This window comes from Rhodamnia argentea, chromosome 7, assembly GCF_020921035.1.
Source record: "Rhodamnia argentea isolate NSW1041297 chromosome 7, ASM2092103v1, whole genome shotgun sequence".
In the NCBI taxonomy this organism is placed as follows: domain Eukaryota; kingdom Viridiplantae; phylum Streptophyta; class Magnoliopsida; order Myrtales; family Myrtaceae; genus Rhodamnia; species Rhodamnia argentea.
In genome coordinates, this window is record NC_063156.1 from 15,271,970 (window position 1) to 15,287,644 (window position 15,675).

At 42.5% G+C, this 15,675-nt stretch overlaps 1 protein-coding gene across 1 annotated transcript; it reads left to right on the plus strand.

The window, feature by feature from the left end:
* Window positions 1-3,987: 3,987 nt before the first annotated feature.
* On the plus strand, window positions 3,988-5,622 carry LOC115743577. Its single transcript, XM_048282620.1, has one exon. The coding sequence runs from the start codon at window positions 3,988-3,990 to the stop codon at window positions 5,620-5,622; it is 1,635 nt and encodes a 544-aa protein (XP_048138577.1).
* Window positions 5,623-15,675: the final 10,053 nt, after the last annotated feature.

The window sequence follows — 15,675 nt, forward strand, 5'->3', positions numbered from 1 at the left end:
AGTGATAAAGAAAAATGGGCCCGAGCCATCTTTGTGCCAAGGCCCGATTCGAGTCCTTTCTCCTGGGCTCGATCGGGTCCGACGGCCTGATCCAAGCCCAGGTCCGAGAACCCGACCCGGACCTGGCTCCCATTAATAAAAAATAGTAAAAAAAAAATTAATTATTAATAAAATAATAAAAATTAAATAAAAATTGGAAAAATATATAAAAATTAAAAAAAATATATAAAAAAATCAAAAATAAAAAATCAGGAAAATTTCAGAAAATTACAAAATTGATTTTCATGACCTTTTTATCCCTAATTTGAATTTTCAAGCCTGAAATTGGCGTTGATCGAAGATCGATGTCCAACCCGGTCCGATCTTGTCGTAATTCAACCTTCGAGTCGAAATTGTTTGTTTAAATATCGCCATTATAGATTTGGTATGCATGTGCTTATCATAATCTTTATTTGGCATATTTACCTGATTGAGTGTTCATTATAACAATGTCTTTTGAAAAATTGCATGTTAATCATTTTTTCTATCCGTTAGGTTAAGGATAAATAGGTAATTGCACGAAATGACAGAAAAACATTATGCATGATCATTTAATATTTGTTAGATCACCGATAAGCTTAAAATGATATGCAGAATGTGTGGTCACCTTAGGGAATATCAAGCGATTAGGTATCGAAAGGACACTAATTATCTAGTTAGCGTAAACAAGTCCCCAAACCTGGAAGGTCTAGTTGCGTAGGAATCGAGATAACCCTCTTGTGTCTCGATTGGTTTCTAGCCGACCCCATTAGGCTAGTAGCGACTCTTAATAGCATTTTAATTTGCTAATTAGTAAAAGAAATCCAATGTCACGCGAGGTAGGACTTGAGAGAGTTCACGCCATTGACCGATGGTAATACCTCTAAACCCGCCAAACCCTTAGGGGAGGCAAAAGGCGGGTCGCAATAGCTTGGCGACTCCATTGGGGACAATAGGTTAAAAACCTTTGTAAACGTAGGCCGTAATAACCAGTTGATTGTTCGATAACTTTATCACCATTTTGCCGTGTTGCTAGAAAAATCGGGTTAATCTGCTAATTTTGTGATTAGATGTTCCTGCAGGTTGGAAGTTATAAGGGGTAGAGTGATTGCTGACATGTTTGTTTTGCGAGGAGTCGTAAGAATGTATGTTTTCTAGATGTATATTGAAGCGATGTTTGATATACCTTGCTATGCATGTCTCTCATACACTACACTTTTTGCACACACATCCAGTAGTCAAACTCGAACTGCGACCCTAGGAAATCCTTAGGAGGCGTCAGAAATAGATTGGGCCATACGCAAGTTTGCAAATGGCACGATCATTTCTGATCCCGCTCATCACCTCGAAATGTATGCCCCGACCCGATTATCTTGTCGGCGTTTTTGGGAGCAGTACATCATTTTGTTGTGATGGGAGCCTTTAGCCATTAGTCTACCCTACCTTTTATGTGTCAAACCTCACTGTTAGCACGCGTGTGTTTATGCCATTAACAGATAGCATTCACCAACCACTTTGAGTATAATCTCTACTTTGTCCCAATTTTTCCCATGTTTTTTTTAGTTATGCTTTTGTTATGTTCATTGACTGATTGAAATACTCATATATGTTCACCCGAGCCCGTACGGGTTTGTAATGCCAAGCATGGAAACAATCGCAGTTAAGCCCGACAACCCGTTAGCTGAGCCTAAGGATATGATTGTACACGAGATGGTGCCAACTCAGCCGGATGAAGGTCATGACCTAGAAGCCGATTCTCCGTGTAACCAGCACTATTGGGATCAAGAGTTCCTGCGAAATGCGCATGCTGCAGGCAAAATAATGGATACCTTGGGTCAACCCAGTGTCGAATATGATTTTTTGGTAAAATATTCACCCCCAACTTGGATCTTTGAGGAGCCCGTCCTTGAGACACGAGTTTATTGGAACGAGTGGGGGGATTAATTCGACGCACTGGAGCCCACTGATGAAGCAATCGCGCTAATTGAAGCAGAACAACCTGTCGATATCAAAGAGGTCACTCCCGATGAAGCGGTCGTCCCCGAAATAGTGCCAAATTTGAATGAGATGTTCATTAACATGGCAGAGTCTGTTGTGGTAGACCTGACTATTGAAGAGGATCCGGACAATTACCAGCTTGAGGACGAAGGCCACAATGACCTCACTTCCAAAGAGTCCATTCGTGCGAGAACTAGATAACGTCCTTTGGACTTGGATATTCAGGAGTTCGCAACCAACCCGACAGTCCCACCATCCGTTTGCTTCGATGTAGGCATCGTACTGCCGTTAGTCCCTACTCATTTCCCCTCCGAAGTAGACGATACGATCAAGGAGGTCGTGGCAACCAAGAAGGTCATATGGATTACACCGTCCGCCTAGTGGTAGATGAGAGTTCTGGCAGCCAGCCCGTCGGAAATCCCCCCAAGCTGCTTTTTTCTCTTTTGCTTAGAATGCTAGAGGACACAAGCCTCTCCAACTTAGAAGGGATAATGCAACTATTCAAAGAGCTCGTTGTTAACACCAATATCACACCTACTGACATTGACGATTTCTTTGAACCGCAAACTCTTGAGGATAAGCCAATCAACTCTCAAAAGATCATTCCCGAGGAGCCTTTCACATGTGCCACCGCATCTGAGGAGGTGGAGTCGTCGCCTAGTTCCCCCAACTCTCTAAAGTAGGATCGTGGGTTTATCCATTTTTTGTCATGTATATATATTTTGTTGCCATGCCTCATGTCGGGGAACATGTTTCTGATGTGCTAACCATTTTTTGCACATACCCCTAAGCCTCAAGCCGTTGGCTTGGGGGAAGTACATATTGTAATGCGGCTCCCAGTTAAATAAAACGAGCACATGTTTATTAAGGACGTGTGAAAGTATACTGCCGGTCCCATGACGATGCGATTGTGAGCCTAAGTATAAACTTGAGGATCGGACTTTCACACGCTTCCTAGTTTTGGCTTTTTCAAAAAAAATCTGGATGACCCGATGATATAAGGGTATTTCCCGGAGCTTACCCATTTGAAAAATGTCGTTGCAAATCTGTTTTGAAAAACACACTTTTCTGCTCTTTGTTTATATGTCATTGAAATAAATTGACCTTTCTACGTTGTGTCTCGGGCATAACATTCTTCATATTCATGATAAGAGCACATGTGACTTGGATTCGCCAGGCGACGATTCTTCACACTCAGGCTATGATAATGAAGATCTAAAAGGGATTGAGATCGAATGGAGTCGCCACGAGCAATCAAAGCCGTTAACGGTTGAACCGAGCGTGACGGTGAATTTGGGTACTAAAGACAATATCCGAGAGATCAAAATCGAGGCAAGGTTACGAGGAAGCGAAGCCGCTAAATTGGTCAGCCTTCTTCAAGAGTTTCGGGATGTATACGTCGGTCGTACATTGACATGCCAGGATTGGATCCGGATATCATGCAACATGTTCTACCGACTAACCCGGATATACCACCGAAGAAATAATGGTTGAGAAGGACGAAGCCTGAATTGTCTAAGAAGATTGAGGAGGAAGTAATGAAGCTCTTGAAAGTTGATTTCATTGAAGTCGCTCATTACCCGGATTGGATAGTGAATATCGTCCGGGTGATGAAGAAAGACGGGAGAGTCGGGGTGTGCGTTGACTACCGTGATTTGAATAAGGCAAGTCCGAAGGACGACTTCCCGCTCCCGTATATGGACGTGCTAGTTGATAGTACGGCTGGGTTCGAGCTTTTCTCCTTCATGGATGGTTTTTCTGGTTATAACTAGATTCGGATGAAAGAAAAAGATAGAAGCAAAACTTCCTTTATAACCCCATGAGGAACTTTTTGCTATAGCGTCATGCCTTTCGGCCTGAAAAATGTGGGTGCTACGTATCAAAAAGCCATGGTGGCCTTGTTCCATGATATGATGCACAACAAAATAGAAGTATACGTCGATGACATGATCGCGAAGTCAAGATCGGGCGATGGCCATGTTGCGATTCTCCGCAAGCTATTTGAGCGCCTACGTAAATAACGATTACGTCTCAATCCCGCAAAGTGCGTATTTGGGGCAAAGTCTTGAGGAATTATTGGGTTTCATAGTCGGTAGTAGGGGCATCGAGATTGATCAGTCCAAGGTGAAAGCCATATGCGAGCTGCGACCCCTATCTTATGTGAAGGAAGTTCATAGTTTGCTATGGAGATTGAGCTATGTGGCAAGATTCATATCCCAGATGCCCGAGACTGCCAGTCCATTTTTCAAGCTTCTCAAGAAGAATGCGAAGATTGTATGGGATATTGAATGTCAGATCGCTTTCTTGAAGATTCAGCATTATCCGACCCATTCCCATGTTCCGGTTCTACCTGTTCCCGGCGTGCCTCTAATCCTTTATCTGACTATCTACAAGGAGTCCTTGGGAGCTGTATTGGTTCAAAAAAGACCATCGGATGGGAAAGAATGCGCGATATACTATCTTAGCAAGAAATTCTCCGATTCCGAAGCGAATTACTCGGAGGTTGAGAAGACTTGCGTAGCTCTGATTTGGGTGTTACATAGATTGCGGCAATATACCCTTCACCATCGGATCATGTTGACCACCGAATGTGATCCCATCAAGTATCTACTGGAAAAGCCGGTGTTGGTCGGCAAATTGGCTAAGTGGCAAATTCTTATTTCTGAGTTCGATGTACAGACCATGACACAGAAGTCGGTGAAAGGTCGAGCTATAGCAGACATGTTAGCAGAGAGCGTTGCAAAACCACGGATCGAAGATGAGATAGATCCTCTTGATGATTGTGTTTTACTAATAACTACAGAAAAGTGGATCATGTACTTCGATGGGGCTATTAACCTATCCGGATCTCGCACAGAGGCGGTCCTTATCTCCCCGGATGGCCAGCACTATCCAAGAGCCGCTAAGTTATTGTTTTCGTGCACCAATAACATCGCTAATTACGAGGCCTGCATTCTCGAGCTGCAAGCTGCCGTGGAGATGGAAATTCGGAGGCTGGAGGTTTATGGCAACTCTGCCCTCATTATCCTTCGGATAGAAGGCAAGTGGAAGACTCGTGACCCGAAGTTGATCCCATATCACGAGTTTCTGGAAGATATAATCGAAGAGTTCTACGAGATAGCATTCGAGTATCTTTCTAGAGCCCAGAACCGGTTTGCAGATGCATTAGCCACCCTATCCTCAATGTTCCAAGTGATTGCGGGTTCAAACATCGAGCCATTGAGAATTGAAATCTTAAAGCATTCCGCCTACTCCATGCTAATAGAAGAAGAGGCAGATGGAGAGCCCCGGTATCAAGATATTAAGGTTTATCTCCAGACTGGAGAGTTTCCTAAAGGTAGTGAAGTAGGCGACAGGAAATATCTAATGAAAATGTCTTCAAAGATTTTCCTCAGCTACGACACATTGTACAAGTGGTCATATGACTCCGTTCTCCCGAGGTGTGTTGACGCCAAGGAAGGCAATCGGTTGATGAGTGAAATCTACGAGGGTAAATGTAGCCCCCACATGAATGGCCACCTACTAAGTAAGAAGATCATGAGATTGGGATATTATTGGTTCACCTTGGAAGCCGATTGTATTCAACATGTTCGCTCCTACCATTAGTGTCAAGTCTATGGAGATAGAATCGCTGCTCCTCCCAATGAGTTGCACCGGATGTCCGAAGCGTGGCCTTTCTCAATGTGGGGGATCAACGTCATAGGGCCAATTAATCCCAAAGCTTCAAACGGACATCATTTTATACTTGTGGCAATTGACTACTTCACAAAGTGGATTAAAGCGAGTTCATATGCCAATGTCACGGCCAAGAACGTGGCCGGGTTCTTGCGTCGAGATATCTTTGCCCGATACGGAGTACCGGAAGCTATAATCACCAATAATGGTTCAAACCTCAACAACAAGGTGGTTGATGAGGTTCTTGGTGAGTTTCGCATCCGGCATTTGAATTCTTTGCCTTACCGCCCGAGATGAATGGTGCTTGTAGAAGCGGCGAACAAGAACATCAAAAAGATTCTATCCAAGAAAGCAGAAAATTATCACGATTGGCATGAAAGGCTTTCCTATGCACCGATGGCATACCGGACGTCAATCCATACTTCAACCGAGGCAACTCCTTTCTCGTTGGTATATGGTATGGAAGTGGTGCTACTAGTGGAAACAAAGATTCCATCACTCGGGATTCTGTCACAATTGAAACTATCAGAAGCAGAGTGGATTCAGCAGAGATATGAACAGTTGAATATGATCAACGAGAAAAGACTATGAGCCATCTGTTATGATCGGTGTTATCAAAAGCGTGGGCGAAGTTGTTCAACCGTAAAGTTCATCCTCGGCTTTTCGAGATCGGTGACTTGGTGCTGAAGAAGAGATTAGCATTTATCTTGCACCCGGGAGGCAAGTTCACATCGAATTATGAAGGGCCATATGTGATCAAGAAAGTCCTCCCTGGTGGCGCGTTGATTTTAGGCGAGATGGACGGCCAAGTTGGTCGAGCCCTATAAATGCCGATATGGTGAAGAAGTATTTCCCATGAATAAAATCAAAGGCTCTGATGGCCGTTTCCTGTGCAGATCCGAGTCACTCTAATTATAAACATCATGCATATCATTCATACATGCATATCATATTTGTGTTGCAGATTTAGGTGTGATACTCAACGAACCCGAGCCACATGATTGGATTAACTCAATCTAGAGAGCTTTAGAGGAAACGAGCTTACAAATGATAGACGCCCGAGGCCGCATGGAAAGCCGTGCCCCGCCTCGGGCCTCGTCTCGGTGGAATCGTTTAAATAAAAGCGAAACCCCTCTTATGACGCCAACGGCGCCATAGCCTGGTAGTTAGGGGAATGAAGGAGGTCCGGAGCACCTAGGGTTCAAACCCCGGGGATGGCACCTAGTGAGCCCCATCGTAAAACCGGGGGGGCTCCATTGTAATAATAAAAAAAAGAAAAAAAAACTTTTTGCACTCATTTCATTTTTTGTAACAATAAAAACTTTTTGCACCTCTTTTATTTTTTGCAAAAAGAGGGGAGCATTTCCCCTGGAACGAAATCGGGACGACCGAAGTAGCGAAGAACTACGACGCTATCTATCTTAAGAAGTGCCCTTGCCACATCGGTTACTACACCGATGCACCAAACTCTTTTGATAACTTCTAAGAATGGGATAGTTCGTAAAATCCCAAAGATGCTCTGCTAGCATAAATCCTCGGAAGAGTGAACACAAAGGGTCAACTGGTCTTTGTAGCCCGGGTAAGTATCTCTCTCCTAAAACTTTTGTAAGAAGCACGATGGTTCAAATGTTTCATCCCCAGTCGGGTCATAACAATTGTTCAGTCCATAAAGCATTGTTAAAACATCTCATTCCCGGTCATATTGGAGTAAATGCATCTGTTTCCCAACAAAAAAAAAAAAAAAATCCACGTTCACTTAACTTGTGCGTCCATCCATGCATGCATGCATCTTGCATTGAAATTTCCTGCGGGTTCATTTGATGAGATGATTTTGCCAAATGAAGTCGGGTATTGAGTTTGCCAAGTGAGAGTGCTTAGGATGAAAGGCAAGGCCCACCTTGACATACTCCCGATACACTTTGTGATTGAGTGAAGTGAGAACAAGATTCGTGTCAAGAACCACCCCCACATCGGGGTATCGGGAGTATGTCATAGGATGGAAGATTCATTCGCAATACTTACAAGGGTCAAAGTGACGAAAGACGTTTCCTTCCTTTTCCCATACACAATATATCCCTTGCTAGCTACTTTGAGCTTGAGTAAGGAAAAATTCAAAATACCCCTGTCAAGAACCACCCCCACATCGGGGCAAATGCAGCAGATCGTAGTTGAAAATCAGTTGGAGAAAGGTAGGAAAGATTTAATTGCCTTCACTTGTGTTAACCTTTGTGTGGTAACTTCGGGTGAATCTTTATGGAGGCTCGAAGCGTACCAAAATGAAGAAGATCATTTCGTTCTCTATGCAAACACTGAATACCATTTGCTAGCCAAGTTGAACCTAAAATCATTCATTTCTAAACCAGAGTGGTGATCATCTCCCTAAATTGGGGCAAGACGTGTGATTTACTAGAAAATCGGTGTCAATGTGGAATGTCTTGAGAGTCCAAAGAGCTCATGAAAATAGCAAAGAAGATAAGAAAATGAAAATGAAAAACAAAGGGCTGAAAAAGCAAAGTGCCTAGTAAAAGTAAGGCCAAAGCCCATAGAGCAAAAAGTCAAATGCAGAAAAGCATTGAGCTTACCTCGAACAGAAACAAATGCAGAAAATTGAGAAAAACTCTTTTCTTGCCAAGCGAAAATAGACAGCTGATTGGACTCTCGAGACATGTTGTAATCTCCAGAGTCATATGCTTTCCCCGGATGGAGCAAGATTAGTAAAGGCACCAGGATGGTCACCTACTCATAAACCCCATTGAAAAAAAAAGAGAAAAACAAAAAAATCATCATCATCAGAGCCTATAAGCCTTCCCAAACCGACATTACAACCCATCCAAAGACTCTTCCGATTGGGATGTTTCGAGTTGACATGAAGACTCTACAAAGAAACTACTACCCGAAAGAGTGGAGCCAATCATTTCTTATCTTATCTTCCAGGCTCTTGACTTGTAAACCCGGTGAATGTAGTAATTTAAAATATTTCCCCAGTGTGGTCTCAAAGAAGGAGAAACCGCTTGTGTAAGTCCATGACCAAAGCCAACATTACGAACCCCGAAAGACCTTTCGGATTGATCAATAATGTATGCATTGTGAATATGTCCGAAACCTTAGACACGAAAAGAGTACGAGGTCTCGAGAACATTTATCCCGGAACTCTCAAATGAGCGATTAGGATCAACGGAATATCCCCCCAGCGAGAGTGTGTGAGAAGCCCTTTCGGATTAAAGATTTTAGCCTAACATGCTCAATAAACCCTTTTTATGAAACGAAATTGTTGTTTTCATTAACCAAGGTTTTCATTAAAAAAAAAAATCATTTTCGGGAACGACAATTCTCCCTTCAATTAATTTTCCCCATGGAGTCTAAAGGTCGGCATTATTGTCTATCTAAATGAGAAGCTTGCGGTATCGCATTACGCCAAGTAGCTTCCCCAACGAGTAGACTTAGCTCTATCTGCCCATACATTTAATATCATCTACCCATCATTCCAAACATGTTTCATAAGTCCCAAGTTATGTGGAGACCCGGTTTGAGCGGTTCGATTATCTGCAGCAAGTTTCGAATTATGAAGGAACATATCACGGATGTTCAATGGCGTTAGTATTTGTTCGAGTTAACCTTATTTGGACAGATATGACGCTAATCGCTTATCAAGAGCCAAGTCATGCGAGTGTAAGTCACGGTGGCAGAGTTCGTCGACAATATTTCCACTACATTCAGCAAGTTTCGATCGACATGCAAGAGCTAAGGTCGAGAGCTTGTTTCGTGCAACCCGGAGAACGTACTCCGGAGGCCGAAGTGTAAGTTCAGCCCCGAGCAACACTCTCTCCTCATTGAAATTATTATTTGTTGGAGCTAACTTTTTTGGACAGGTAAAGTGAACTTTAGCTTCTCAAAGCTCGTTTCATAAGTAGGTTTCCTTACTTAGGTAAGCGGATACAACGCTAAGTGGAGCCGGTGACTTTTTCAAAATGGCCTTTTCGGGGGTCAAAGACCCCGAACCGAGACTTTCAAAATAGCCTTTCCACGGGTGAAAGACTCTGAATTGAAACTTTTCAAATAGCCTTTTCACGGGTGAAAGACCCCGAACTGTGACTTTTTCAAAATAGCATTTTCTCGGGTCAAAGACCATGAACCGAGACTTTTCAAATAGCCTTTTCATGGGTCAAAGACCACGAACCGTGACTTTTTCAAAATAGCCTTTTCATGGGTCAAAGACCCTGAACCGAGACTTTTCAATAGCCTTTTCATCGGTCAAAAACCCTGAATCGTGACTTTTTCAAAATAGTCTTTTCACGGATCAAAGACCCCGAACCGAGACTTTTCAATAGCCTTTTCACGGGTCAAAGACCCCGAATGAAACTTTTTCAATAGCCTTTTCATGAGTCAAAGACCTCGGATCGAGACTTTTCAATAGCCTTTTCACGGGTCAAAGACCCCGAACTATGACTTTTTCAATCGCCTTTTCACGAGTCGGAAAATCATGAACTGTGTCTTTTCCTCTAAGGGCCAAGCCCATATCATTTATACGGTCGTCCTAGAGGTGTGTTTGTTTGAGTTAACCTTGCTCGAGCAGGTACGGAGAGGCGTGAAGCCCCGGAGCCAATTCCTCGAGCAAGTCCCCTCAAGTCTGGTGAGCCTTAAAGCCCGGAACAAACGCATTACCAACTGAAGGCTAAGCCCATATCATTTATACGGTCGTGCCTTTTCCATCTGAGGGATAAACCCGTATCGTTTATACGGTTGTCCCCGATTTTTGTTTGTTTCGATTAACCTTGCATGCACAGGTGCTGAGAGGCATAAGCCCTAGAGCATATTCTCTGAGTGAGTTTCTTCTTTTTTGGTTTTGATAGTTGCTTTGGCGGTTTTCCCAACCACTGTCGGGTTAGTTTGTCGACAAAATTAGGTGCCCTTTTGTCTTAAAAGGGAACCTTTTCGAGCACCCCTTTCAAGAGGAGCAGTTGTTGACACCTAATTTTGGCGATCCCGTATTTTGTTTTGTTTTATCTTATTTTATTTTATTTTATTTTATTTTATTCCGTTAAAATATTGTCTAATGGGTTAATTATGCGTTTTTATGTGTTATATATATACATATATGTGTTCTCTTATTTTTATTTCCAAAATGGGAAAGAAAAAAATATATATAAATCTTACAAAAAAATTTATTCAAAAATTTATTTTAAAAAAGAAAAGAAAAGAAAGAAAGCAAAAAAAAAAAGAAAAAAAAAGTGTAATATGGTCGACCAAACCCAGGCTCGCTCGAGCGAGACCCAACCCATGCTTTCTCTTCCTCTCGAGCGAAGAAGCCTACGCGTGCCGGACCAACTGGGCTTTTTTTATCCCCAAGCAGATAGCCCATCTCATTTCTTTATTTTCCTTCAGCCCATCTCCTTCTTTTTTCCTCCTCAGCCCATCTTCCCTTTTTATTTTCGGATGGCCCATCTCTTTTTTTCTATTTTTTATTTCTCCTTAGGCTATCCCACTTTCACACACCCCCCACATCACTCTTTCCTGCACACACTCACGTCACTCACAATCTAACCGTACACCTCACATGTTCTCTCACTAAACCAAGTCCACATCATCCGGTTTTCACTCTCATCCACGTATGAAAGATTGGGGAAGGAGTCAAAAAGATGATACAAGAAGGAGAAGTGGGCAAGCGATTGGCTAGTTCGTTTGTTCGGCTCCAAGGAGAAGTGGGGGGTTCCAAAAGAAAAGAAAGAGAGGGCAGCTGTGGTTAGTTCGGGCTCCGGATGAAGAAAGGAGAGGAGAGTTTACGGTAAGGAGGAAACAAAAAGAAAAGCAGATAGAGACTTCTCTATAGCAAACAGAGGTCATCCGCACGAACGAAAAGGAAGGTTTTGCGCCGCCCAACCGCCGTTGCACCTTTCTACATTGTAGCTCCGGCTTGAGAACAGGTCGGCACTCCCTCGGCCACCTAGTGCTCTGTTTCGCACCTGCAAACTCGCCGGGTCGGGGCTATTAGCTTATCCGGTTCGGCGAGTTCTCTAGTTAATTCCCGTGATATGTGCTTCGTTATAGTTGCTTTTGACAGCCGATCTTAGACTAGTCCTCGCATTGCTTGTCCTGGTTAATCCCCTATTTTGGGTTCACGAGTTGAGATCGACTTTTTCGGACCCAGGTTCGCGCTTGTTTCTCATATTCTACCGTTAAGTGCTTAAGCATTGCTTTAGCTGTTTTGTGTCGTTTCAAGTCATGATTCGATCTTCGTCGCCAATTCGTCTAGGCTGAAGGAAGAAGATGCCCGGGCCAGTGGTATACGAGCGGACCCAAGCGACGTAGCAGCAATGAGAGCGTGGGGCATGGTGAACAGTAGCTATGCATGCGCAAGCGATGCGATGAATGGATCCCGGCAGGTGCGGAGGTGACTTGAGCGCTAGTTTAGTTGGTGCGAGTGTAACCAGAGGCGACGTAGGCCGGACTAAGGCAACGCAAGCTTGAACAGAGCCGGTGGCATGGTAGTCGGACCTCGGCATAATGGTCTCAGTATTGGATGAACAAACCAAAGTTTGTAGCGGTGGGATCTATTGGATCGTGACCTAGCGACGGTGAGGTCCCGGTAATTTGGCGGCAAGGCGAACGACGTAACCGGTTTAGTGTCCGAGGTGCGGCGCCGTTTTGGGATGTTGCAGAGGAGAAAATGTCGTACGAGGAAGACAATGAACAAGAGCGATCGGGCCCGCCTACTATTACTCCTTTGGTTGTGTGGGCTAAACACTTGGGCTGGTGTGGTAGAAGAGAGAGATATTTGGGCTTGTGTGGTTATAATCCATGGAGCGGACGGACGGGCTGGCGGAATGGAGATTAGGCTCGAATGGGCTGGTCTAAGAAGGAGGAAGAGCAGAGGCTGGTGGGTTGGTCCAAAAAACTGAAGGAGAGGAGATTGGGCTCGGGTGGGCTGGTCTAGGAAGAAGAGAAGCAGCTGGGCCGAAGAAAGGCTTGGACCCGGTTCGATGGTGATAAAGAAAAATGGGCTCGAGCCATCTTTGTGCCAAGGCCCGATTCAAGTCCTTTCTCCAAGGCCCGATCAGGTCCGACGGCCTAATCTAGGCCCGGGTCCGAGAACCCGACCCGGACCCTGCTCCCATTAATAAAAAATAGTAAAAAAAAAATTAATTATTAATAAAATAATAAATAAATAAAAAATAAATAAATAAAATTGAAAAAAAATCAAAAATCAGAAAAATTTCAGAAAATTAAAAAATTGATTTTCATGACCTTTTTATCCCTAATTTGAATTTTCAAGCGTGAAATTGGCGTTGATCGAAGATCAATGTCCAACCCAGTTTAATATTGTTGTAATTCGACCTTCGAGTCGAAATTGTTTGTTTAAATATCGCCATTATAGATTTGGTCTACATGTGCTTATCCCGATCTTTATGTGGCATATTTACCTGATTGAGTGTTTATTATAACACTGTCGTTTGAAAAATTGATTGTTAATCGTTTTTCATATCCGTTAGGTTAAGGATAAATAGGTAATTGCACGAAATAACAGAAAAACATTATGCATGATCATTTAATATTTGTTAGATACTTGATAAGCTTAAAATGATATGCAGAATGTGTGGTCACCTTAGGGAATATCAAGCGATTAGGTGCTGAAAAGGCGTTAATTATCTAGTTAGCGTAAATAAGTCCCCGAACCCGGAAGGTCCGGTTGCGTAGGAATTGAGATAACCCTCCCGTGTCTCGATTAGTTTCTAGCCGACCCCAATAGGTTAGTGGCGACTCTTAATAGCATTTTAATTTGTTAATCAGTAAAAGAAATACAATGTCACGCGAGGTAGGACTTGGGAGAGTCCACGCCATTGACCGATGGCAATACCTCTAAACCCGACGGACCCTCGGGAGAAGCCAAAGGCGGGTCACGACAATATCTTAATCTAAATTTCCAACGTTCACCTTCATCCGGATCTTTTTCTCCAAACTATGGAGGTTGTCATTGGGACCTCTTAACCACAAACATTCCCTCACTCGAAAACCGCGTTGGTCACGAAATTTTATTCTTGAGATATTCATTAGACACCTATATACATTGGGAATGAACTATCAATCAATCATCGGTTCTTATACTATTTGGTGAGAACACACAATAGAAGCCTAATAAGACTTAGAGAGACCGTCAATGGAAGCCTAAGTCTTAGCTTGTCAAAATTTATTGGACCATCTTTACTCAAAATCTTTTTAGTCAATGAATTCATAAGAGAATGATGGGGCCAACAATACAGCCTATAGGGGGGGTGAATAGGTTGTTCAAGAACTTTGAAAAATATTTCGGAATAAAACAAATTCAATTTCAAACATCGAGTCAAACATGTGGTGAGATATTGTAAAAATCAAGTCAATAGATGTTTGAAATACCGTGAGAAGTCCGTGTGCTGAAGTGCATGAATATCACGAGAAATAATAACAAACAAAATAGTAGGTGATATAAAAAGATGTGGTGAGCAGATGTTTTAATAAACAATATCTAAACATGTGCAAGATTGAGTAAAAGATCAATTAAAATGTAAACACACAAGATATATAATGGTTCGGCTTTATCCCCAAGCCTATGTCCACTCTCATGACAAATAGCCATAACTTGGGCTGGAATTCACTAGTAATCTGCTCAGCAAGTTACAATTGGCAAGCATTGATCCTTTTACTTGATAGATTACACTATCAAGACTCAGCTGCTACTCTTACTCTTGTACACTTGATCTTTTGCACAATTACAATACAAAAAAATTATCAAAGAAGATCTTTCGAGAGAATAAAGAGACCACTAGAGAAATCTAGGTCACAACAAGTATAGATTTTACATTGTGCTCTCTCTAACATTTTGGCCTAATAGATAACCTCATTCTTCCCTTTAGAGGGACTTGAAAAGTCCAACTAGCCGTTAGAGATCCGTTGGAACTGCATGAATCGTTGTTTCTGACAGCGTTCGAAACATCTGTTGTTCTAACATTGTTCCGAAAAAGGCGACGGATGCCAACGGCTATAATCTACCCAGTAAACTTTCTGATCTTTCTCTATGGATCTTTCATCCGCCAATGACTATATTTTCTTCTAACGAAACATCTATACATGTCTGATGTTCAAACATCACCAAGACCCGATATTGACGTAAACATTGTCTCACCCGATCTTTTGGTCCATTGGTACTGTTTATAGAAAAGCCATGGAAATGACTTGTGATTTATTATCCAATGATCCTCTTGAGTATCTTAGCATCCAAAGACGTCACCTTGATGATAGATTGACTATGGTACCTCCAAGTCATCATGAACACCTCATCATCTTTGACTTGTTCCCCCTCCTTGTCAAGATCTTTATCCTTATACATAGTTTTTGTTGAACTCAAGTTACTCACAATCATTATAGCGGCTATATTCTTCAAAACCAAATATTTGGTCAGTTGATCAAATCACCAGCATCTTCCAGAACCAAACATCTACATAATTCCTTGTCCATAATCAAGATGTCAATATCTTCAGCAATCTATTGATGCTGTTCAATGAAAAGCTTTGTGGTTGACTTGTGATCAATCCACCAATGATCATCTTGACTTCTTTAGCATGCAAAAATTTCAAAGGGCATTAGTATCCGAACCGATTCCTTATCTTCATTGAATCCTCAAGGATCATCAGTATTGTTTCAATATTCCACCCGATCTTTATAAAAGCATCCGTTATTTACCAAAGATCTGCTGCTCCAATAACAATCCGATGCACCCAATATTTCTTTTGGTCCTTCCAAGTATATTGGGAATTTTGACTCCACCAAGATATTCATCTTCATGGTCCTTCCAAGTTTTACCAAATATCCTCATTCTAGACTTATTCACCATCACCAAGGTCCATCTACTATTCATCTGATCTTTGTACCTCCAAGCCGTCACGAACATCTCCATTCTTCTTGGCTTGTTCACCCTTGATCAAGGTCCTTCCGGATGTTCACTGTATCTGAAGA